The sequence below is a fragment of the Anomalospiza imberbis genome, chromosome 5 (genome assembly GCF_031753505.1).
Source record: "Anomalospiza imberbis isolate Cuckoo-Finch-1a 21T00152 chromosome 5, ASM3175350v1, whole genome shotgun sequence".
NCBI lineage: Eukaryota > Metazoa > Chordata > Aves > Passeriformes > Viduidae > Anomalospiza > Anomalospiza imberbis.
The window spans coordinates 56,274,164-56,299,489 of NC_089685.1; the positions used below are offsets into that span (position 1 = coordinate 56,274,164).

General features: G+C 39.2%; 1 protein-coding gene and 1 long non-coding RNA gene across 6 annotated transcripts in view; one reads left to right on the forward strand and one right to left on the reverse strand.

Annotated features, from left to right (window-relative positions):
* The window catches only part of MYBPC1 (myosin binding protein C1), a 37,131-nt gene extending 16,548 nt beyond the window's left edge, over nucleotides 1-20,583 (forward strand). The window contains exons 15-27 of one of the 4 annotated variants that reach the window (XM_068190983.1): nucleotides 330-434; nucleotides 1,088-1,276; nucleotides 1,903-2,037; nucleotides 2,110-2,190; nucleotides 5,589-5,657; nucleotides 6,693-6,860; nucleotides 7,344-7,432; nucleotides 8,805-9,000; nucleotides 9,588-9,727; nucleotides 11,834-11,993; nucleotides 13,437-13,573; nucleotides 14,484-14,670; nucleotides 20,445-20,545. In XM_068190983.1, the coding sequence (XP_068047084.1) occupies nucleotides 330-434; nucleotides 1,088-1,276; nucleotides 1,903-2,037; nucleotides 2,110-2,190; nucleotides 5,589-5,657; nucleotides 6,693-6,860; nucleotides 7,344-7,432; nucleotides 8,805-9,000; nucleotides 9,588-9,727; nucleotides 11,834-11,993; nucleotides 13,437-13,573; nucleotides 14,484-14,670; nucleotides 20,445-20,545 (1,757 nt within the window). Of the gene's footprint in view, nucleotides 1-329; nucleotides 435-1,087; nucleotides 1,277-1,902; nucleotides 2,038-2,109; nucleotides 2,191-5,588; nucleotides 5,658-6,692; nucleotides 6,861-7,343; nucleotides 7,433-8,804; nucleotides 9,001-9,587; nucleotides 9,728-11,833; nucleotides 11,994-13,436; nucleotides 13,574-14,483; nucleotides 14,787-18,507; nucleotides 18,548-20,444 lie in introns of those variants that run through there. The other 3 variants (XM_068190982.1, XM_068190984.1, XM_068190981.1) reach the window with 3 other exon arrangements.
* Nucleotides 9,154-24,506, reverse strand: LOC137474425 (uncharacterized). Of its 2 annotated transcripts, XR_010999351.1 has the most exons (4): nucleotides 24,275-24,506; nucleotides 20,426-21,635; nucleotides 13,740-13,831; nucleotides 9,154-9,293 (listed from the first exon to the last, which is right to left on the reverse strand). It is a non-coding gene; the product is annotated as an uncharacterized lncRNA (long non-coding RNA). The 2 variants fall into 2 exon arrangements; XR_010999350.1 differs by lacking the exon at nucleotides 13,740-13,831.
* Between the last annotated feature and the right edge of the window lie 820 nt (nucleotides 24,507-25,326).

Sequence of the window (25,326 nt, forward strand, 5' to 3'; positions counted from 1 at the left end):
CTGCCAGGGGCCAAACTTCTCTGATTGCCTCAGGCTGCCCTTATCACTCCTGGTTCTCCACTCCCCCTGTGGCTGTGGGCTCTGTCTTGGCACATGCCCTCAAGAGCCTCTCAAGTGTCTCGACCATGCAGAAGACCTTGGCATTCATCCGTTCCTAACCACCAGCCACAATCTACTAAATTTATTTTTCCTGCTCTCTTTCCTCATTAGGAATTCCTGTTGCACTTCAAAAACTATTTGGATTTGTTTCTCATTTGACATTTTTGATTTCAACCTATGCAAAAAAAGGAAGATTTTTTTTTTTATAATATTTACTTTGTTTACAACAGATGTTCCTGATCCTCCTCAGGCACCAAATGTGACTGAGGTGGGTGAAGACTGGTGTATTATGACCTGGGAACCTCCAGCAAATGACGGTGGATCACCCATTTTAGGTACATACTATTTTTTTTTTTTTTTGGTGGTGACTCTCTAATATAAACAAAGAAGCAAACACTAAATAGTGGATGCAACAGGATCAGAGTTTAGCTCAGGCCCCAGAAAGTGGCACTGGGAATATCCAAGGTGGCATTGGGAATATCCAGTAGCTAGAATGTTCTACCTACTCTTTGACTTTATCAGATACCTGTTTTTCTAATGCTCTGAGATTTGTCATTTTCTATGTTGTTACATTATCATGTCCCCTGCTTGAAAGACAACCTGTTATAAACCAAACTTGGCGTTGTTAGTAGCCTGTTTGAATGTTAGAAGAAATTTCAATAACAACTGACTGAGTAAAATGGAATATCTTTTAATACACCAAACCAAGAGAAAAGTCAGAGGGGCCCAGAGGTCAGTAGAACCAGACCCTGTTCACTAAACACAGCAGTCTTCTAAGTGAAGTCCAAAAAAAGCTTATATGTGGCTATGAAAGCAAATAGGTGACTATCAGATAGCTTGCAATGAGGAAAATTATCACTCTGAAGCTAGAAGAGAATATTGAGGTGTATCCAGGTAAAAAATTGTCACTGGGCAGTCAAAAAAGAGATCTTTTATTACTGACCTGTATGCCATCACTTATTATCATAAAATCTTTTCTGGTCAAAAGGATATTTCATTGAGAGGAAAAAGAAACAAAGCTCCAGGTGGATGAGGCTGAATTTTGAACTGTGTAAGGAAACAACTTTTGAGCCAAAGAAAATGATTGAAGGTGTTGCTTATGAGGTCCGTGTGTTTGCTGTCAATGCCATCGGCATGTCCAAGCCAAGCATGCCTTCCAAGTCCTTTGTTCCTTTAGGTAAGTAACCAAGAGCATAGATAGGTATGCATTTAGAAAATAACCATTAATATGTTATTAGAATCACCTAATTCTATTTTTTTATTAGTGTGACAGCTAGAAGGCTTTGTCATTCCCACAGTGACAGACTAACTCAGTGGCCTTTTCATATAGAGAAACAGATTTTCAAACTATTGTGACAACCACAAGTCCCTGTAAAAGAAAGGTCTCTTGTTCTGTAGATCAGCAAAGGTTCCCCCCTTGCTCAGCAGCACCCCAAGAATGCAGAGGAGGAGGAAGCAGGGGGCTGTTACAGCTCTAGCATGCTCCCTTCTTGCTAGAATATACCTGCTGAGATAGAATACACCGCTCCCAGCTTCTCTGCTCTACCAGCCACAGCTGCTTGTCCTTCTCTCTCCTCAGCAGGAGGAATTTATCCCTGGGTCAGGCTGTGAGCAGATATGGGATGAGGTAGCTGCTTTCTCCTAGCATGGTCCTAATTGGGAAAGATGTGCCAGGGATGATGGGAAACCATCCTGGCGAGCAGGATAGCCTGTCACCTGGGATACTGAACTAGAGGAACACAGACCATAAACATAAGCCTTTAGTGGTAACACAGTGTTCGGCCTTCTCCCCGCTTGCTTCAGCTGTTACCAGCCCCCCAACTATGCTGGCAGTGGACAGCGTGACCGACACCTCGGTGACAATGAAGTGGAGGCCACCAGACCAGATTGGGGCAGCAGGGTTGGACGGCTATGTGGTGGAATACTGCTTTGAAGGAAGTAAGTGAGAACACCCGGGGTACCTGACTCACAGTGAAAGTGGGTGAGACTTTGTCCATTTTTTCTCTACAGGTATCAGGTGGTCTGGCTCTCAGGCAGAGACTAATCAGGCAGAAAACCTCAAGGAGCAGGGTTTTGTTCAGGCTTCCTTTGGTTTGTATTCCAGATGCCACCCACTGACTGTGGTTCAACATATCTTGCACTTGATTTGAAATCCAAATCCAAAGCCATATAATCTGCTGTAGTGTACCAAGTACCGTGCTAATAACTCCCCTCTTTCAGATGCTAAATGAGAGTCAGGGCAGTAAAGAGTTCATTGGTGGATGAAGGCATAGGAAATAATGAATGGCTGAAGGTGTGGCCCAAAATATGTTCAGGCTGGCTGGGTTTTAGGGACAGGAGGTCCTCAGTGTGGTAATCCCTATGTTGACATGTTACTAACCAGCTACTTCAAGTGCCAGCTGCCAACACTGAGAACAGCCTCTACAATAGTTCCTGTAGAAGTCATCTAGGCATGCAAAGTCCATGTCTAGATGTTTAATTTCTCCAACATTTCAGTGCAGTTTTGGGGATCTTTAACTATGTCCATCTAGGACAAAAATATATAAGAACTGAAGGGGGAAGATAAAGAGACTGAATTAACTTTTGAGAATAAAATAAGAAGGAACAGGGAAATAGAAATGATATTTTCAAACTAAGAGTCTTTGGTGATCAAGCAGCAGAAACTTAGTATTTTCCAGCACATTTTCTCCTGAACTTACATCAAAAGAAGCCCATTTTAAAAAATAAAATCCACCAGCACCCGGGTAAGTATCAAATAGCCTGGAGTGGTATGTACAATACCCAGCTTCTGTGGACCAACATATCAACTGCAGCAATGTTGTGGATGTGGATGAAGGGGACACAGTTATCTTCAGCTCCACTGCTGTTGCTCTTAACTGTGTTGTAAATCAAGCGAGGGGTTGAACACCTTTTCCCATGAAGGCATATATTTCAATGAAAGCTTTTCATGAACGCAGTCCATAACCTGGAGACAAAAGGTAGAGGACAGAACCTGTCATTCATGCTGTCACATGTTTCAGATTCAGAAAATCCAGGAAAACAGTAGGTCATAAATGTGGTCAGGTGCCACGGCATCAGAGTACACTCAACTCTCTCTCAGGCAAGTGGGAGAGGGTGTGAAGAAGAACCACTGGCTTTTCTCAGGAGCACTCAGCATCTTGTAGTATTGAGATGAATATCTTTAAGGAGCAGAACTGCAAGAAGCTCTGAGACCCGGAGAAGAGTACCTGAAGGCAGACACAGCTGGAATGGTAGGAAGGGTTTTCCTTGTATATTGGGAGGGAGCTGCGGGGACAGCTCAGAGTGAGTAAGCATGCAGTCTTCCATCAAGACACAGTGTTCTTATTTTGTTTCCACTGCACAGGCCAGGTGTAGGGGAATATTAAGGGGACTGTCAATGTGAGGACTTCAGTGTATGCTGTATATTATGCTTTGTGTAGCATTGGGTAGAATGGAAGGGAAAAGTTAAAGGTGCTTGACATTAGAGTATGTGATATCCAAATTAGGTGATAAGAGAGGATGACAAATACAGACAGGTTAATTCAAAGTATGGCTTTGAAAAGGAATCTTCTAAATCTGTCTTTTAAGGGCTATTAGACAGAAGAACATTGTATATTTGTTAAATGGAACAAATTCTTTACTTTTTTTCCAGATAGGTTTTAAACATGAAGATACAACAAAATGACAGCCAAGTCTGTCATTTTACTGTTACCCACCTCAGTTAAAATACAATGGGTACAATGTATTTTACATAGTTTTGAGTGTTTATGTATATCTATATATACCTCCTATATATGCATATACATCTATATATACACAATTGACATTATGTATATATGTTATGAAAATGCTTAGTAAGAAGCAAGATAAGTAGAAAACGCCAATTTTAAAATGACAATTTTAAAATACCAATTTTAAAAGTAATGTTATTGGATTATTCATCTTTTTCTCTCTGTTCAGTTGTTTTTTCCCCTTTCTTTCAATATCTTAGTGCCTCTTTTTTCTCAGCCCTATTCTGCCTCAAACTAATTTTTTCCATAATGTTTAATAACTTTTTAATTTCAAGATACTTTTTATTACTGTCTATATTCATTCTGCTGCTTTTTTATCTTAGTTATCTGTTTGTAAACTCATCTGTATTTACATGCTCCATTCTTTCATTGTTGTCACTGAAGTAGTTTTCAAGAGGGCTTTTTAGTCTTCCTTAACGTAGAAATCATTAGGAAAAATCACAAGCTGACAATAGGAAGACAAAAAAGATACATACAAAGATAATTTAGAAGAATAATATAAACATTGGTTTGGCTTTGCAAAATTGGTATTTCCCTTTAGTCAGAACCACACAACTTGATCAATGTGGTGGATTCTTGGAGTTCTTAACTACGTACCACTCCATGCATGTTACGGAAATGGAGCTTTATCATGAGTATCCTGATCCAACATTGCATAGGTGTGAATAACATGAATATTGAATATATATATATATATATATAGAGAGAGAGAGAGAGAGAGAGAGAGAGAGAAAGAGAGAGAAAAGAGAGAGAGAGAGAACTCCTCCTGCCTAGTTTACAATATACTTTGGCCCTCTTGCTGTGGAGATGTGGAGCAGACCAAATCCTGCCGACACAGAAGTCAGTCCCCCGTATAGTGTGCTGCTGACTGGCTCTTGTCGGGCATTGGGAGGGCAGCCTGGGGAGCCCAGCCTGAGTGTTCCCCATGACAAAATGTTTGTCTGCTTGTAACAGGCTGTTGTACCTGCAGATGATCTGTTTTTATAGCCAGTAAATAAGTACTTCAGAGAGTTTCTGTTGGCTGAGATCTTTGCCAGTGTACTCATCCAGGACCATGCAAAAATACTAGAATAGCATTTTTATTATCCCAAAAATAGCCAGCTCCAGGATTACAGGAAATCCAGGGCAGCGATAACTTTGCTCAGGAAGTAAAGCCTTAGGGTTTACATCATATCTGTCATCATCCATGGGTCTGGTCTTCTTTAATCTTCTATCTATGTTACCTTTAGCTAAATGTGTTCTCTTCCTCTGTTTCCTCCAAGTTTTTTTCCAAGAACTCTTTTGTTCTGTCTCTCTTACTCAGAATTTATCTCTGATTTTTTAATCTCTTCTACAATGTGTTTTCTTCTCCTTCTACATTTTCTCTCATCATCATTTTGTTTCATTTCTCTCTTCCAAGTGTTCCTTTTGTCTCTTTCTTTTCATATTTCTAGGGCTATTCTAGGGCCCAAAAACTCACAGAACTTTATATCCTCCTCTTCTTTCATCCTTTATCTTTCCTGTGGGCATCACATATAATTGTTCTGTGATCTAGATGCCCTCTTTCCATCTCTTTTCTCCCTGCAGTCTCTCTAATAATGGGTTCTCTAAATCTGTAAAGCCCAGCATCTATCTTTGCATACTTACTAACAGGAATTGCTAACCACTGACAAAATGCTCCATCTGTGTGAAAGTGGGTGTCTCTGATTAATTTTAAAGATGGATTCTCTCAAGGTATATCGACAGATCTGTCTGAGGAATTGGGGGAGCCACCTTTTAACCTGGAAGGTACAGTATTCCACAAAGGAAATACGTCTTCTCTAATGAAGGAAAAACTCTCTTCATAAAAGTAAAGATAAATTCCTGACAGTGAATTTTTGGGGCAACAGTCTACAGAATTTTCTGTAGTATAGGTGCAAGGGGAGGGGGAGATACTTGGGAAACAGTCATTGATCGAAATACTTTTCTACTTGAAGTTGGATGAAAACTTAATTCCTAAAAGCAAGACACTCAGTTATGAAAGTGTACCACAGCACTATGCTCTAGTTCTGCAGGGCTCTCCAGTTCATAACCGTTCTCTTGTCTTGCACTCCTGTGCCCAGGTGCCAGCAGTGTTAGGGCAGTCTCTGCTGGGAGGACGGGGTGGGTGAGAAAGTATGGTTTGTAATTGAAGCTGTTCAAAAGACTGTACTGTTATGATCATTCTATGAATTTCATGAGACCACCTGGAGGTAGGATTAAAAATCCAAGAATGCTATAATTATGTGAACGATTCTAACACAGTCTTCCTTTTTTTTAAGGCATGAGGAGAGATGGCATTTCATTGCAATGTATAAATATTCTATGTTTCTCTTATCTCTCAGTAATACTTTCAAGGGTACTCAGTACTGGTTGAAATTAATTGCAAAACCCATTTCTCTTCAAGGAAGCTGTTAAAGCAATGATGAGTGCTTTTGGAAATATATTCCTTGTCCCTCTTGCTTTATTCTAGCTGAATTAAAAAAATCTAACCAGTTTTCTCTCTGGTACACTTAAATTATAGACACATTCTAATAATATTTGTATAATTATATAAAGACATATAAATATATGAATATACAAATACATAATCAGCAGAAACCCTTTATGGTTTGAAACATTCTTCCTACGTATGAAAATGCATCTACATTGTGTTACAGCATAATTAGAAAAACAAAATAGAACTATTCATTAAAATCTAACTAATCTACTACTGTTCTATAATTTTCCTCATCCATGCTGTGGATGTATTTATAATTCCCTATTCTTTGGGTTTGTCCTCCTTCCCTCACTTCCCTAAACCAGCTGATGAATGGATCGTGGCTAACCCAGAGCTGACAGACAAAACGAAGTTTACCATCAATGGCCTTCCAACTGGCTCGAAAATCCTTGTGAGAGTAAAAGCTGTGAATGCTGCTGGTGAAAGTGAGCCCAAGTACCACCCACAGCCTATTTTAGTCAAGGAAGTGATAGGTAAGATCCTGCTGCCTACACTTACTCACAAATACATCCTGCTTCCATACCAATACCTGGGGTTTTTTTTTGAGGCTAATAATTACTTGTTATTGGTAACTGATGATATGGCCTTACAAAGCCATTGTGTGGTGGCTCAAAATCATGAAACTGTCTTAAAAAAATTCATAGTTTTGTTTCATTTCTGAGCCTTCATTTCTCAGTTTTTCAGGGCTTTTTTTTTCTGCAGAACTTGAACCTGATGGTACTTTTTTTTAGCTCTTCTAAGCTTCCCACCAAATCCTACCATCATAGCATTTGATGTTATAAAAGCTGATGGTGTCCTGAATGCAACACTGGGGGACCAAGAAATTTAAGACACCTCACTCATTAGTCACTTCTGGGAATTTTAGACCACAGTCTCCTTTTTATACTGATGCACACCAGTGCTGCCTTGGTTAGAAAGGAAGATAAGTGCTCAACACAAACTTTTGTTTTGTCCAGAACCTCCAAAGATTCGTCTACCAAGACACTTAAAACAAACCTATACTCGAAGAGTTGGAGAAACTGTGAATCTTGTTATTCCTTTCCAGGTAAGAACTAAAAACAATGACAGAGAAATTATTTTTGCCTTTTTTGCCCTTTAAATTTTTTTTTTCTTGATACTTCTGCTTTTTAAGTGATTTCTCTGTAATTTTGGCCAGTGAGCTAAGTTAAGCACATGTGGAAGCACTCTGAAGTACAGAGGTTCTTGAAAGTTTTTGGTTCAACGTCTCAAACAAATTATTTTCAGCCAAGTAATGAATTGGGTAACTCACTCAGACAGACTGATTGGTCATCTGTCATCCGAAGGACGCTTACAAATCTTCACAGGAGACATTGCACATGAGACAATTGCACAATGCAAAGGGGTTGCACTGGAAGAAGTTAAATATGGGTATCAAGAGTGAAACATCAGCATTTAATAGCTTCCTTGTCATGAAAGGAAAAGTGAGGGGAAGAGTGGGCAGACCTCAAATGTTAAATCCTTAAGATCACAACTGTAATAGGACTATTTCTAAAATAAGTAGCGTGTTTTCCCACAGCATCATGTTAACCTTCGTTCCCATACCTTTAAACAGCACCTGCCTCTCTCCTTGCAGGGTCCTTCTTCTGAATAAAATAATTATGGCAGAATTCATTTCTCTTTCATGTCTGCATATTTTAAGATACTGGGTGGGCATAACTCAGCTTCACAGAGGCTGTTAAAAGCCTCATGAAAGCTTGCTCAGCAGTACACTGCAAGATATATTTCTCTTGAGAAATTAAAGGAATATTTTAGGGTTATTCTCTAAGATAAGGTGTTCAAAATGGTGTGAGATTATCCTTTTCAGACAGCATCTGCAAACTGTTTGCCTGCGGAAGGAAAATCCCATGGCAAAGCAGGTGAAATTCACTCTACTTTAAGTACCTATATTGGGCACTTAGACACACAAAAAATAGCATACAAAAGAGATCAATCCAGCCTTCCTAGCAGCTATTACAACTTCCTTTGCAATGAATGGAGAGAGTTTAGGTTCCCTGGAGGTTGAAACTATTACTTTTCTCTTTCACGGGCAATATAGAGAATGCAAGCATTTCCAGAAATACTTTGTTCTAGATTTTCTGTGTGTTATTATTCTCCATTTTCTTTCAGAAATCTGTAAATTATTTGTCAAATTTAGCCAGAGTGACAATTGTCCAATATAGTCAGAAATTGCAAATATTTTCAGTCTCCTGGGCAAAAAAAAAAAAAAAGGAAAGTTATATTTTAGGTGAATTTGTATGATTGCATCTCTAAATGGTACATAATTTAAAAAATGATTCTGTTTCTTTCAAGACAATTTTTATTTCCAGTCTGGGAAAAATGCAAAAAAAAACCGTTTCCTTCTCTTCCCTTTTCTCTCCAAAAAAATCATACAAAAATTGTTTCCTGGCTCCTTGCAGGGAAAGCCAAGGGCAAAAGTATCTTGGGAGAAAAACGGTTCTCCAATCGACAAGAACGACATCAACATCCGCAACACGGAGCAGGACACCATCATCTTCATCCGAAAGGCAGAGCGGGGGCACTCTGGGGAGTACGACATGAAAGTGGAAGTGGAGAACTTGGTGGACAAAGCTACGATAGATATTCAGATCGTTGGTATGTTTGGAGAAACAGAAATAAATCCAGCTGTTCCGAGGCTACAGGAAAATAGGAATGCCGACATCTTTATTGGCGGTGATGTCTCTCCACGTCCAATTACTTGGCTGTAGATTTGTGGTGTCTCAGGAAACCTCCATACACCATAGTCTCTTTTTTTCTCTGTTAAGCCCCTCATGTTCTTGTCTATCCAGGATGCAAGATTTTTCCTGTTGAGTGGTAGTCATAGACAGTAATGATAGCAAATTCATAGTAAGTTTGTCACAAATGCAGTGTGGAAGAAATTCTAAATACTGAAAGTAGGAAAGGTAGGAAAGACAGACAAGAAAACACATTTATTTTTCATTTTTACCATCCACAATAGGCAAAACTGGCAGCACAACTTTATTAAAAGTATTGTAATTATGACATGCCTTCACTTTGGAAAGTTTTATTTTGCAATCACATCTTTCTTTTGACTTTTTGGGTTTTTTTGTGTTTTTTTTTTTTTTTTTTGTAAGAAAGAGAGAGAAATCAAACTAATTGGAGGGTGTGTGGGAAAAAGATAGAGAAAGCAAACAGTAGAATATGTCATATTTTTGTTGCAGATCGCCCAGGCCCACCAGAGGTTGTGACTATTGAGGATGTCTGGGGAGAAAATGTGAATTTATCATGGAAGCCACCAAAAGATGACGGCAATGCTGCCATTACTGGGTACACTATTCAAAAAGCAGATAAGAAGAGTATGGTAGGTAATAAGGAGATGCTTAAAAGCTGGATGTACTCATGGATTCTCCCTTTTAAAACCAGAAAGCTTTACTTCTTAAAAGCATGTAGTTGGACAAAGCACTTGAAAAATCAGCATTTGAAAAATCTCTACAGGACCCTCTAAAAGCTCTAAAAATCTCTTCTTCACTAAGCCTAGAAGTAGAAATATTTTCAAATTATTCCAAAGAGGAGGACTAAAAATGGGAAGGATAGGTGGATTTGAGAGAAGCAATTCTGCATTTTTCCTTTGCCTCAGGAGAGTAAATAAAACCTTAAAATATTAATTCTGAATTCAGTAGGCTGCTACCAGAACAAAAGTGTTCCATTGCTGCTGTTTCCAAACCTGCAATGTCACATTTTGTAAATCATTGCCACTCCTTGCTACCCATGGTAACACAGAACATAGGTACTTCTGTAACTGCTCTGAGATTTACAGAGGAAAATTTCAACACAGAAATATTTATTATTTTCATTAAACTAACAAAAATTGTACACTTTCTTAAAAGACAGTAGTCAGATTTAACATTTACTGCAAATTCAAACACTGGAAATCTAGGGCAATATTTAGGGAGATGCCTTCTCCAAGAAATTAATTTGCTGTCCTCTCCTATCCCCCACATTAATATGTTGATCTCCATCATGGTCTGATCAATTAGTTCTTCTTATCTTCTTATGCCACTATTTTCCTTCCCATCCTTCTTATTTTTTTTTTTCTCCTTCTCTAGAAACTGTAAGAAGATATGGTCTCTGGTACAGTGACCAGAACAATGTCCCCTCTAAATTACTGTGATAAGGAGAAAGTAACAACAGCAAGCAGCATCTAGGGTTCAGTGTGATATGGACCATTCAGGTCACTTTCCTCACTGTATCTGTGGTGGTGCATTTTGCAATTCTGGCACAGCTAATCTTCTACAAAATACTGTTTTCCCAAAGGAACTTTGGCTCTTACAGCTGACCAAATATTAATGCAAACTGTGGTACAGGGAACTCAGGACAAGTTCATCTTTAGAAAAGCAAGAAAAATATTTAGGGCAGAGTAAAGAAAAGCAAAAACATTACTGTGGTCATATTGCACTTTCTATTAATTGCATTTTTAGCATTAACTTTTTTCATCTCAGACTGTTGTTTAGGTATTGTGTAATAAGATAGAATTCACACGTCCTGTTACTGCTGCAAGACTAAAGCACTAAAACCCACTTGCCCATCTTGGCCTTTAGATATCAGAGGACCACAAGCACAGAACTACATTTCTCATGAACACTCAGCCTGTGACAGAGAGGGCAGGTTAGTGCAGTGGCCTCTTGTGAGTGCATATTATTGCAGAACAGCACATGCTACTGCCTTCCCCACAGGAATGCAGTTTTGTTATCTGCAACTGTGCTTTCTCTGTCAGCAGTGTGGATTAGGAATGAGGGAGCCTGCCCTGCTCACACAACACAAGCTTTGTAATACTGCAGCTCCTAAAATGAACCCTTCCATCTGCCAGTGTAACAGTTCAGTAGGGCTCACCTTCCGTTCGGCCTTCTCTGCTCTGCAGTGAGCTCTGCTGTACTGCCATCATCACTCATTTCATTATTAATTATTGTTAGCTGCATTCTATTCAAAGAAGAACCTACAGCCAGCAGCTTGATGATCCTTCCAATGGATGTCTGGGCGGCGCGGGGTGCTGGGGGGAGCTCACCCTGTGTGTCTGTGTTGCCGCAGGCCCTCAGCTGGGTAATAATTAGCATTGAGTCTATGATTGTAGAAGGTTGATCAATTGTTTCATTGAATCATTTTATACTAAATTATACTATACTTATTAAGAAACTCAGTAACCCTTACTGCTAGTCTGATACAGCCTTGACCTAATTGGTTAACTCATCTAAACACTATCTAGTGTCTAATTAAGAAATCACCTTTTGCTAAACAAATCTCCGTGACACATTCCACATGCACACAACAGCAGGTGCAACAAGTGGAGATAAGAATAGTTTCTCATTCTTTTCTCTGATTTTCTCACAGCCTTCCCTGGGAAAATGCCTGGGAAAGTCTGTGCCTGCTCTCTGTGGCCAGAGAGCTGCTGCCCCATGTCTGTGCCTTTCAGGAGTGGTTCACCGTGATCGAGCACTACCACCGCACCAGTGCCACCATCAACGAGCTGGTCATAGGCAACGAGTACTACTTCAGGGTCTTTGCTGAGAACATGTGCGGCCTCAGCGAGGATGCAACCATGACCAAAGAGAGTGCTCTGATTGCAAAGGATGGTTAGTTAATTATCCATGCCTTGTCAAGGGGGAGGGAGGGATGCTCAGAGGCTGGAAGGTGGCTAGAGGTAAAAGCCGTATCTCTAAAGCATTCAGAGGCACTCCCAGCCCCAAGCCGAGGTCCAACAGCAAGGGCATTTCCTATTCAGATGTCTTGGTTTGTCCACATAGCTCAGAGTCACTGCTTTTAATCAGGACTGGGACATTTCTCCCATGATCTGACATTTTCTATGGTCTTGGATCTCAGACTCAGGTTACCACTGGCACATATGCATTGACAAGAGCTGGAGAGGAGTAGAGGAGCTGCTTTGTTAGAAGCAGTGGGTCACTGCCCTCCTCTGGAGACTTGGCATCAGCTGTGCAGGCACTCCCTCCACTTCAGGCAGGATGTAACAGAAAAGCATAACCCCTGCTTCACATCTCTTGAGGGTGGGGTTGGGCAAATTCTGATTCTGCAGTGAAAAATCCTGACGTTTCAGACAACGTCAGTTGGAAATGGCACTGTAAACTTAAAAACCACAAAACTTTCCTATGGAAAAGAAATTCTAAAAACAAATAGCTTACAGGGAGAAAATCAAAGCAGTTTGTCTGAAAGGAAGAAATACATGACTGCCATGATGCAGAGGACAGACAACCTGTCCAACCCACACAGCCAGGCTGAAAGACTCTGGAGTCATGAACAAGAGAATGGCCCTAGGAATTCTTTTTCAGCACTGCTTACTTGCCCTTCTCATGAGAGCAAGTATCAGGCCAAAGCTGCACTGAAGTCAGTATGAGAGCTTGGATCAGCTTTCAGTGAAGCAAAGCTGCATAATGATACCTGTGCACAGGAATAGATGTCTGTCTGTCTGTCTGTCTGGCCACTTTAAATGCCAGATGAATGTGTGGCTGAAGAGGATTTCTTGGTGGTAATCTCTATTGCAGAATGGAGATAAACTGGCAGTGAGAAAATGCATTTTACTACCATGTTTTCCTTGTTCAGAAACTGCATCCATTTAGGTATCGGTATTGTCAGTGCACTGTTTGAAGCAGAGCAAAAAATATTTTCAGATACAGGGATAGTTTATAATCACAACAAACTGAAAAAAATAATAGGCAGAAGAGTGAACAAGGCTTGCCAAAGACAGGCATCCTGCAGTACAAAGGTTAGGCTCCATCGTCCTTAGCAGGGCACGCAGGCACAGACACAGAATGAACATGATTTGTGTGCCACCTGCACAGGAAACAAAGAGAAGCTCGCAGAATCAATGCCATAGTGTGACCAAGGGCTGTACTGACTGTGCAGACCCACCTCCAGCCTTCCCTGCAAGTGCAGCTACTGCAATCACGTTGGTACCTAAAGCAGTGCAGATCAGAACTGACTCTCTGTAGCCATTTAATGTGCTTGGGTGTTTAGCTACCTGCCAATGCTCTTTTTATAAATGTTTACTTTTCCCTTCGTAGGCAAAGTCTACAAATACCCAGTTTACGATGACTTTGACTTCAGCGAGCGGCCGCTGTTCACTCAGCCCCTGGTGAACACGTTTGCTGTAGCTGGTTACAATGCTACCCTGAACTGCAGTGTCCGGGGCAACCCCAAGGTACAGCACAGCTCTGACAGCAGCGCTTAAAACACCAGAGAATTTAACCTGACAATGAAAATTACATGCCACTTTTATAATTTAACTCATGAGCCAGGCTGGAGGCAAACAGACAGGTGTGGGCTCTTAAGAATACAAAAATAAAGGAGCTGCTTACCTGTGCTACCGGCACTACAATAGTAAATGCACAGGTAACTCAGTGAAGGGGCAGAACCTCAGGAAAAGGCTGGGCTTTGCTGCAACTCTCACTGACAACAGCTGTACAGTTAATACGTCAGTAAAAGTTGTTACTAAAATAAAGCAATAATTATTCTATAAAGAGCTAATTATTCTCTAAGTAAGCACACTGCAGGAATGCTCTGGGTGCCACGTTGTTTCTCAGACCTACTGCACAATGTATCTTGCAGTTTCTTTTGACTTGTGTCTTTTTGAGATCTTTTTTCTGGTGTGAGAAACTGAACTGGCCTGGCAAAATGAGAAATCCAGAGTGCTGTTCGCCCTTCACCTTCACAGTTTTTGACTGTGCAAATTACTGTGGAAAAATATGTTTTCCTCTTGTCTTAGAGTAATTGGATGTCAAAAGCTAATAGTCAGCTGGTTATTATAGTTACACAGCTCTTGTACTGATAACAGGCTTGTACTTATGACTTTAATTAGGTGATAAGAGCTGCACTGAAAAAAAAGTGCTAAAAATCAGATGTATGATGCAGCCAATACTTGTCTTTGAGTTAAGATTTACAGTTTACTTTCTATCACTTCACCTATTTTTCACCATTTCTGGATTACTCAGCTTCAACTGAACACCACAAAATAGGGGATAAAATATTTCAATTCAGGTTGTGCACTTTCTTTTTGTTGTTGTTGCTTGGTTGTTGCTTTTTTGTTTTGTTTTGTTTTTTTTTCACCATAGCCCAAAATAACGTGGATGAAAAACAAAGTGCTCATAATGAATGACCCAAGGTACCGGATGTTCAGCAACCAAGGTGTCTGTACCTTGGAGATCCGCAAACCCAGCCCCTACGATGGAGGCACTTACACCTGCCGAGCAGTCAATGAGCTGGGAGAGGCAGAAGTGGACTGCAAACTGGAAGTAAGAGGTAAGGGCTTTAAAGCATTGCAAACACCCTCTTTGCCTGAGCACTGTCTACAGAGATGAAAGGATGCAAGGCAAGTGCAAAAGGGAGTTCAGCTTTCCTGGATTAAATCAATAGCTCTGTAAGGACTAAATAATACTGGTTGCTTTATTTTGTTCTGTTTCCATTAATAGAAATTTTTTTTATCAATTTCAGGCAGTTTAGAATTAACTGGGATACCATGAATGGCAACAGGACTTGGATAGGATGACTAATGAATAATCTCAGAACCAAATTTTTCAGAAAATTACTTCCTAGGAGAAGATAGGGTCATATTTAGCTGGACTAATTCCCACCAAAGTCTTAGTTTCAACTGTGGAATAAACTAAGTGTTTCTCAAAAAATTATTCTGAGGTTATAAGTAAGGAAAACTGCCTAAAGCCAGCTGATAGGAAATGTCTAACTAAGGAATTCTGAGGGAATTTAGGTGACATCAATATGGCTTTAATTACATTACTTCCATCATGTTAGTCTATAATGAAAACCACATTTAAATTTTTTATGGATTTAATTGTGTTTATTTTGCATTTCAGTTTCCATTTTCTGTATTTTGTGCTGTATCTTCTCCCACAGCTCAGATTTGCCAGCAATAAGACATTTCAATAAATGTTTGGTCTATGTTAAGTTGAACACTTAGATAATGTAATGAAAATATGAATAATGTATTTTTTAGTTTTTAGTTTTAAGATACTGTCTTTAAAAGGAGATGTCCTCATCCTGGAAGTAAGATTGCTTTCTTTAATCAAAAGCAAACTTTCTATTTCACAGCATAACAGAAAACTTCAACACCTGAGAAGGTTGCTTTGTCTATTTTTTTATACTGAAAAGCCAAGTTATGTTGCTAAGTGAACACAGCAGCTGAAGCTTAGCAAACCAGGACAGGCTCAGCATTTGGTCTAGGCAAATATAGCAAATTACTCTTAAACAGCCAGAGTACAAAGACATCATTGCATCTTCTTTCTCTCTTCTATTGACTTACATGTTGATTTATCATCCTCTTAAGTTTCCCAGCCTGTTTGTTCATTTAGGAAGGCTCCCCAGATGACTGCTCACCATGCTGATGCAGAGCAGAGACCTGCGGATTTCTGACTCACTGGATATGAATTGCAGTGTGTGCGTGTGTGTTTGTTTCCATATGTACAGCTTTAAACTGGTTCAGCTTTATTCCAGCAAGTCAGACTACCAAACTGTATTTGTAAGATGATGAGATAGAATTGAATGTTGTCTGAATAACAGGCTCAAGGCTCTGCTGCCTATCTGGTGAACATACAAGCTACGGTGCTATTACTACAGATAGCAGGTTTGACTTACTAGTAAGTCGTGCTAGAGAGCTCTATGCCATGCAAGAGTATTTATTGTAGCAAGCTATGTTTCCTTATGCTGGCTAGAATTACTTTAGCCATCCATCCCTGACATATTGGAGAACTTAAATTTACTGTGCCTATATAAATGCTCAGCCCCAAATGTTTCTGAACAGCCTAGGATTTCAAAGTGTGCATAATATTGGACTATTCTGGCTATGAATATTATCAGTATGCTACAATTTTCTACATTTTAGCCATTTTCTTACACTATTTTTAGGTGTAAGATTAACCCCCCTAGTTGTTGCTAAATGTAATGCTTGTTTCCTGAAAATGTTTTAGTGATACATATAAGCACAATTAAAATAATAAAAACTTACTCTATCCTCATAAGAGGTTTTTCATGTACTGATGTTATTTCAGACATACAATCTTTTGTTCTTTGGTTTTAAGTTTTGCTGAGTGAATTTAAAGATGGAAGTTACGTGACCTACTCAGTACAATTATACATTTAGTGCCTTTGTTTTGTAAATGTGTTTGTGTAAAAAGTCATGTAATAGATGACTCTTTCTCATCTATCTCGAAAGATAATAACATATGAAGAATCTCATTACAAAAAATACTGTATGTTATCTTTTGAGTTTGTTGAAGTAGGCCCCTAAATTTGGCTCTAAATCTCCCATTACAAGCACTAAAAAACTGATCCCTTATCAGCTTCCCTGAGGTCGATGAAAAGAATTAGATATGGTGCTGTGCTTCTTTTATCATGGAAAAAACAGCTTTGGAGAACCTTTATCTTAGAAGTGAAATAAAGGTTGGTGACCACTGTAATAATAGGTTGGTTATAGCAGAGTTGCTGTATAAGAAATTTTATTTTTGATAGGTGCTAAGGTCAACTGGGAAAAATTTCAAATGCAAATAAATACCACTATAAATATTCTAATTCTGCAGTGATCTATCATGGAGTAATTAACCCAGGAGAACCACTCAGCTTGGCGGGGGATAATCAGGTTTATAATGCGCGTACTCGTCTGGACATTCCATTTCATTCCCACCCTCTCTTTCCACATGCAAACGCATTTTCTGCATGCAAAGTGTGTATTTCTTTGCTTTTTTCAATTAAACTAGCTGGAGTCTCATGGCATACATTGTCTATGTCACATGAGAAAAGAAGGCCAAATTAATCAAGAAAATATCCAATCATATGGGTATTTAATATCAGAATTACCAAGGTTTTAGACAAATTTCATAAAAGTACATATATCTATAAAGAATGTATTAATGACTGTGAATATGTTAGACCACAACACTTAGATCTTTCCAGGAGAAAGAAATATGCATTTCAAATAAACCAGCTTTCAGTTAGTTTGTAGAATTACTGAAAGACCAGAAGTATATGCATAAAGTCATTTGCTGCACTTAAAAGGCATTCTTTACAGCAGATTACTCTTTGGTTACAAATTAGTGCTCAGAATGATAACCCAAGCCTGAACTTAACCTACCAATTTTAAGGATGAAATTTGATTCAATTACTTACAAGTAGAAAATTTTGCTTTGTTTACTTCATTTCTTCTAGAGCTTATTTTATTCAAGTTCATTTGAATTCAGAAAATTTGACTCCTTCTATGGAAATGTCTTTTTCCTTGCAATCTTGATTCAGATTCAGATTCAGATTGCAATCTTGATTCAGATTCAGAATATTAACAGTGCAGTTTTAAAATGACAGAAGCCCAGAAACTGGTCTGCAATGTATTATGCATCCAGACTTATGATTTCAGTCCTAAAACACGTTAGGAGATCAGACTGGATAATGTTTCCGCAGCCTTTGAACTACAGAGGTATTTTTCTTAAAAGGCTACAATAGGTAAAAAGTTCAGTGATTTTATAGACATACACATAGATAAGTGTATATAAATGGGTGTTTTATAGAGTCAAAATGTTTAATTAAAGTTAAGGGCTCCTACAGAGTAAATAGCATACTTTAGTAATGCAAATATATGACAAAGTACATACTATAGTACACAGGTATGTAATTAGTCTGTACTTGATTATTTTGCCTTACAGAGTTTCAACATATATATATATATATTCTTCAGTGTTATGTGTGTGCCTTTTTTTTTTCCCCTGGTGGAAAATACTCTCTCTCTCTCTCTCTCTCTCTCTCTATATATATATATATATATATGTTAGCTTCTTTGAAGCTGCATTTGGAAACTTTTATCATAAATATATTTTGGTTCCAATCTATACTTGTGACTAATTAGAGGTTTCTATAGTTACTTGTACCTATTAATCTAGCTTTTACATATTAATGATAATTTTGAAGTGGAACTGGATCCCTACCTTTTACTATTCATATGCTTCTATTCCCACATATTTTACATGACTAAGGATTAAATTATCACTTTGACGTAATTGTAATAATACTTTCACTCAACATTTTCTCTCCACTTTTGTGTTTGCAATTAAATTGTTACTTCTCTTTCTCTCTCTCCCTTAGTTACACAGTAAGGATTTTTGAATGTATATTGTCATCTAAGGTAAGCTTTCATATGGTTCTTGCATATGAAGCTTATGTCTGTTTATACGTCATACAATGTCTGCCTAGTATGGCATGATTTTCATTATATCACTTAATGAAAATATCTTTATAAGTTAGCAGCATGATGGTTTTAAGGCATACAAATTCAGATTTTAGTAATTCCTTGTTACGGTAATTCTTAGTAGTACATCCCATATCTTCTAATGGTGCATGTTTCAATGGAATTTAACAGTGCATGACTTAGCATGATTAATTAGCACAAATAAAATGCAAGTAATAAAAAGAGCATTATGTATTTACAGCAAGTTATTTTTTATAGGAATATGCCTCAACATAAACAAAATATTTATTCCAGCGTTAACTTCTTTTAAAAAGGAATGATTCATAGCACAACTTGCACTCCATGAGCTGAAAGAATGCCAAAAAGCTGAAAGAATGCCAAAAAGCATGCTTTTTTTTTTTATTTTTGGTCTGTTTTTTGCATCTTCCTAAGGTTGGGGGCGAACACTTCTGCCACAATGATGACATGAAATGAGACAGCACAGTCTCATAATCACTAGTAACTAATAGCATTTTAATTGAATAATCCTTGTGTTAATAAAGGTTATAAGTTCTTAAAAATCTGTACTTGGCATAAATGTTGTATGTAAGTATCAGCACAATTGCATTTAGCTGAAGCATTCAGAGAGTGTTATTTTCACCCTGGCAATGTACTTTTGCTTTAAAGCTTTTGGTGTGTCCCAGAAAAAGCTCAGAAGGTAAGTGCAGCTATCAGTGGGTGGTTTGCAACTTGCAGAACACAATATTCATGCAGATTTGTAAAGGGAATAGTAATGGTATATAGCTTTCTTAAAGCAATTTACACCCTTTGTCTGGAGAAAGGGCAGATTTGAAAGTTTTTAGCAAAATATTTATCTTTCTCCCACTGTTTCTTCCAAACATCATCTGATTTCAATGAAACTAATAGAAATATTGGTGTTTAATTTCCATAGCTTTTATATCAGTAGCATAGGGCATCCACAACCACTATGGGCAACATGTGCCAGGGTCCCATCACTTTCACAGTGAAGAATGTCTTCTTTGTATCTAATCTACACCCACCCTTTTCCAGTATGAAGCCAGCACCCCTTGTCCTGTCACAACAGGCCCTTGTAAAAAGTCCCTCTCCAGCTCTCTTGTAAGTTCCCTTTAGGTACTGGAAGGTGCTCTGAGGTCTCCCTGCAGCCTTCCCTTCCCCAGGCTGAACAGAACCAACAAAAAGTGAAATTTTGAAGAGAATTTAAAAGCAAATCCAGAATGATTCTTTAGACTTCCCCAGCAGATGAAAATTTCAGCTTTCATCATCTCTCTCTCTGGAGACTATATCTGAAATCCTGGCTTTTTAAATATGATTCTTTCACAGATGTCATCCCACTTGTAATTTTCAAGCAGCATGGTAAATATTTTGCTAAATACCTAGAAACCATTTTAAGACCCAAAACTAGAATAAATTGAATATTTCTGCATGTTTTCCACAACTCATCCTGGTCAGTGTTTTCTACATTGTTCCCCCTGCACTGACTTCCATCTCTGACTGTGCTCCACCCAGCACGATGGAAAGCCAGGAGAGTTATTTGAAGTGAAGCTTATCATAAACTGTTGCATGTGGCGAGATAAATGACTGAATATATGATAGCCTAGAAATGAAATTCACCCTGCACAAGAGGAGAGGAAAGGTCTGTATAGTACCAATTAAATAATGGCTAGATGTCATACTGGACTTTTGAGCAGGGCTGAATTTTACCACATCTCAAAGGGACTGACTAAAACTTGTCACTTATGTCAGAGAATAAAGGTGCAAAGCTGTTGCTCCGGGGACCTTCAAACTGAAGATTACCTATTTTCCTTGTTTGTAGGTGGGCTTTCATTCTTCAAGCTATTAATGGATGGAGTGCCTCCGCATATCATTGACTCGTATATGCGTGAAGTGCAGGCAGACAAAACTGAAGGGAAGTGAGAGTCCGTTCACAGTGCTTCCTCCCACTGCACTGGAAGCTGGTAGCAGAATAACAGCATTTTAGCTCTTGCAACAACAGAAAAACATGTGCGGTGGGGGATTTTATGACTTTTTTTTTCCTTAATTGTCCTTTTGTTTTCCCTACCCGCTCTTACTGAAAAGAAAGAATACGCATGGATTGCTTTGAGGTTGAAATGAAATGAACTGAAGACAACACACGTTTTGTAATGTTCAGCTTTATTTTCTGTTTGATATCGTGTTCTGTTTTTTAATGAGGAAAGAGGGGAAGCTGTGTAACAAGCGTAAGGAGGCAGTCAATCTGTACTCAGTGGTACAAAGCATATCTTTCTCAGACTGGAAGTACATGGGTTAGCCAGTAGATGTGCAATAAGATCCTTGGAATACATACCTCTGATAATGTATCTTATTCACCTGAGAATTGTTTAACTAAATATGGTTTTACTATAATGTAACTAATGAATATGTAATTAATGATCATTTAAGCTGAACATATCTTCCTATAGAAGTTTTGATTTCCTAAATCCAACCCATCAGTCTCTCAACTTAAGTGAAATTGTTTTATTTAATGTACAATAAACATGAAGTGTTTAAGATCTATTAAGTTCTTGTTTACTTCTTTCTGCCTCATTTTACCACATTTCTTGTTTTATTTCCACTTACAATAAAGCAGGAACTTGTGCCCACCATGTGGAGTGGAAAGCAGTATCAGTAGTCACCTAACCCAGTGTGCTTATACCTTAAGATACATGACACAGAATGTGAGTGGAGATAAATACTACCAATACATATGATTTTTTATCTGTGCGTTTTTCAATATTTTAAATGTGATAAATGCCAGCCATTATGGCTTTCACCATTCTGGATCCACTCCCTTTCCCCAGTAATTCATGGAGCTCTTGTAGCTATCACATCAGAAAAGGGACTCAGACATATCACTGGTGAGTTCACCAAGCATGGCAAAAATGCCTGAGATAAGTTGGAATGGCTACATTTCTTCTCCAACTGCAGCATCATTAACCTCCAAGTTCTTTAGGAGAGGGGGTGATTGTCCCTGAGTCTCCAGCAAACCCTGAAACATGTGAGACACAAGGTTTTGGCCAGGTTGTCAGTTCCCTATTGCCCTGACATTTATCTACCAGTTCTCACTCTGGCTATACAAATAGGGCAGGTTATGTGCTCACTGGCTAATGACTGATCTCCAATTAGGGTTTATAAAGATAAAGGCCTACTTAGACCAGAAGTACATTACAAGATGTTTATTTGATGTCAGCGCATTTTCAAACATTCAGCAGTCAGTAAATATGCAATAATAAAAGAATGTGTTACTCTGAACTGCCACACCTAAAGTGGTGTTTTTGCAATTGTGCTCCCACTTCTTTTGCTTTGGGGATCTGAGTGCATTTTCTCACATTGTTCTGTAAATCTCTCTCTGAGAGATGATAGATAGATAGATAGATAGATAGATTCTTTTTATTTTCTCCCTTCTTTTTTCCTTTGTGATTTCTTCTGCAGTGCTATCTCTGCAGGGAAGCAATTCTGCATTCCCAGCGATCCTGGACACCCCTCCACACCCCACCTGCATTCCACTCTGCTCCTGCCAAAATCAGTCCTCTCCTATACATTCATTCACACCTATACGTGAAAGAAAGCAACACATCAACTAGGAAAATAATTTAATACAGGATTAATAATTTCTGTTTATTCTGTACCTCACCAGTGAATTGAGACTCCTTTCATCTATTTTGAAGCACAGAAAGCTGCAGGAGAAGGTCAGTTTGATTAAATGCCATAGAGGTTTAAGCATTTAAGCACACGGCCCTCATTTAAAGTAGTATCAATCTGTTATAGTCAGCACCAAAAGCTACAGTTATTGTGAGTTTGTGCTTGTCAGTAAGCCCAAAAATGAAAGCACACAGCCATCTGCACTTTGTATGCATAATGTGTACAGCTTCAAGGTTACATTTATCTGCCTTCTCAGTCTTAATATCCCACACATAATAACCTGGAAGCCAGCACAACCTCAGCTTCTGCGGGCTCTCTGCAGATGGAATTAGCTACTCTAATTTCTCCCAGATGCCAGCGTTGTTAAACAACAAGCTGAACTAAGCTCCTTTTCCCTGTGAGAACAGTAAGCGTTGTACTCGGCTGCCCTCAATTCCTCAATTCCTCCCCCGTTGCGTCGCCCAGCATCTGCCATTGGCCATCCCTTGGGCTGGGGACGCACCGCGCCAGCGGGAAGCACAGGGCACTGGGCCGTGCGTGGGGCTGAGAGGAGGGGCACTAACCTGCTCTAAATCCAGAATACACCGAGCAGCCACCACGCTGGATTGAGTTAACCGACTTTCAGAGAAATGATTGGATGGCACAGGACAGGACAGGGATATCTAGTGATTTAAAACAGGCTGCAGAACCTCATCTGGCCAATAATCGAAGGTGAAGTTTTGGTTTATGACAATTTGTCCTACGGGATTCTCCAAGAATGATGTTTAGTGGATGTAATAGTGACCAAATCCAAAGAGTTAGGAAAATGCTAATGAAATCTGCAGTTAATATCAGCGTAGGAAAATAAAAAGGTATCACAGAAAGCAACTACAGGAGAAACAACTTAGAGGGAACAGAAGCAACAGAATGTCATGCTGTAGAAGATGTGACATAATGCTCCAAAGAAATTTCTCCAAAGCTACAGGGATTTCCAGGTAATTAGTGAACCTGAAAGAGATCTAGGAGTAACCTAGGAAGACAGCAAATACATGTAAACACATATAGACAGACACACGAATATGAATCAAAGTTAATTTTTAAATTTTTAATTTATTTTTAATGAAGCCAGAAGAAAATATTTGGTCTTCTCTTGGCTTCCATTTGCTTTCTTTGCCCATGGAAGGTTATGTGGCATACGAATGTAGAAATAGAGCTCCATTCTCAAACTGGTATATGTGGATCTTGACACGGGCACTGCAGTTACCCATTTGCAATGAAATAGCACAGCTACTGCCAGCACACTTTTCCCTTACTGAAAACAACCTCACAAATATAAAGGAGAGGAAGAAAAAAGAGACAAGTAATCTTTAAAAGATTATTTAAATTGGGATATACGGTTAATAAGGTCTTTATGGAGAGTCAGAAATTTTAAAAAGTATTCTTTTTATAAGAAATATTTCAAGCTTCCTGAACCTCCTTTTAGGGGGGAAAAAGAAAAAATGTATTATTGGTACCTTTTACAGAGCATTGTGAAGAGACTCTTACTTTATGAAAGTCTTTTGTTGCATTTTGAGATTCTGGAGCAAAAGGCATTCTATTTTAAGCACAGTGTACTTACTGTCACTTGACTTTCATGTCCTGCTTTCCTGACTGACAGGTAAAGCTGCTGCTTTGGAAGCAAAACTGTATCTTGAATGCTGAGGAAGCACTAGAAGACTAAACACACTGGACTTAAAATTCTGTGTTCCCTTATTCTACACTTTGTCGATGAATACTTTTGAAATTAAAACAAACCCCTCCCCAAGCCCAGTGATAAATTCAGTAGGGAATCTATTTCTTCCTTTAATGTGGCCCTTGCTTTTTATACCAATTACTTTCCCCTCCACTTCTTTCCCCAGTTTCTTCTTTTCCTCCAGGTGTCTAAAGAGCAATCTCTCCATAAATACCAGTTCTATTATGCTCATTGAGCACAGTGATGCACAGGATATTAAAAGAACAGAGTTTTACCCTCTTCCAAATGTAGTGATTCCAGTGGACTGGGGATCTGACTGGTTGAGAATCTGTCAGATTTCCCTTTTGCCTTTCTCCAGCTGGCTGTAACTGGACCTTTCTTTACTATGTTATATGTTACCTTCTGTTCTGCTAGCAGTTCCTATCCCCTCTGCTTTGGCCTCTAATGCCAATTGCTGCATCATACTGTTTTCAGTGATCTGTAAATTAAATCAGCTGATGAATGACATAACACATAGTGGGATTCAGAAACCGCCATTTAATATGTGTCAAGCGTTCCTGACTCTTGCAGTAGAGAAACCTACTCAAACACGTAACTTTATCAGTTGAAGTGAAAAAACTCACTTTGAATAACAGGAAGTGGCTCTGTCCAGGAAATTGCAGTGTCTGGACAGAAAGCTGCACCCTCTGGCTCACAGGAGTAACTTAAAGAGAATTTCCAATACTAAGAAAATGCCATTGCAGGCTGTATTTTTCACTTTCTACTTCAGCTACACAGCTTTTCCTTGGCCTCACTCAGAAACCACACACCTTCCTGGAGACTCGGGGATACATCTAAAATCCTTCACACGACCAATTCAAATAATTTGATGTGCCACAATTTCTCAAAAGGCACATTTGCTTTGAAGCACCCTCTCTAATCAAGTCAAGGGTGTGAACTAATTCGTGTGTAACACCGTGTGCAGCTGCTCCATAACATGTTAAGACCAGAACTCCCCAAGCAATGGGTCCCCTCCGGGAGGTGGAGGGATCCTTGGGTGATGCCGTGCGGTCACCTTCCTGCAGGCACGGCTGCCCGGTCCTGCTGGCAGCGGGGAGGTCACCTGCTGCTCAAACCCTGCCTTTATGCTTTGCTCCAGCAAAAATCCTTCTGGCCACCTGCTGCGTGCACCCCCGCTGTGGCCACTATGTGCATGATGAAACCTGTGAAAGGGAAGTAAGCCGAACGAGGCAAATGACGGGTGAGAGCGGCACTCATTCACCCCGCCGAGATGAGAGGTGCGCGCACGGGCGCCTCTGCCCGGGGACAGCACCGGCCCTGACCGCCC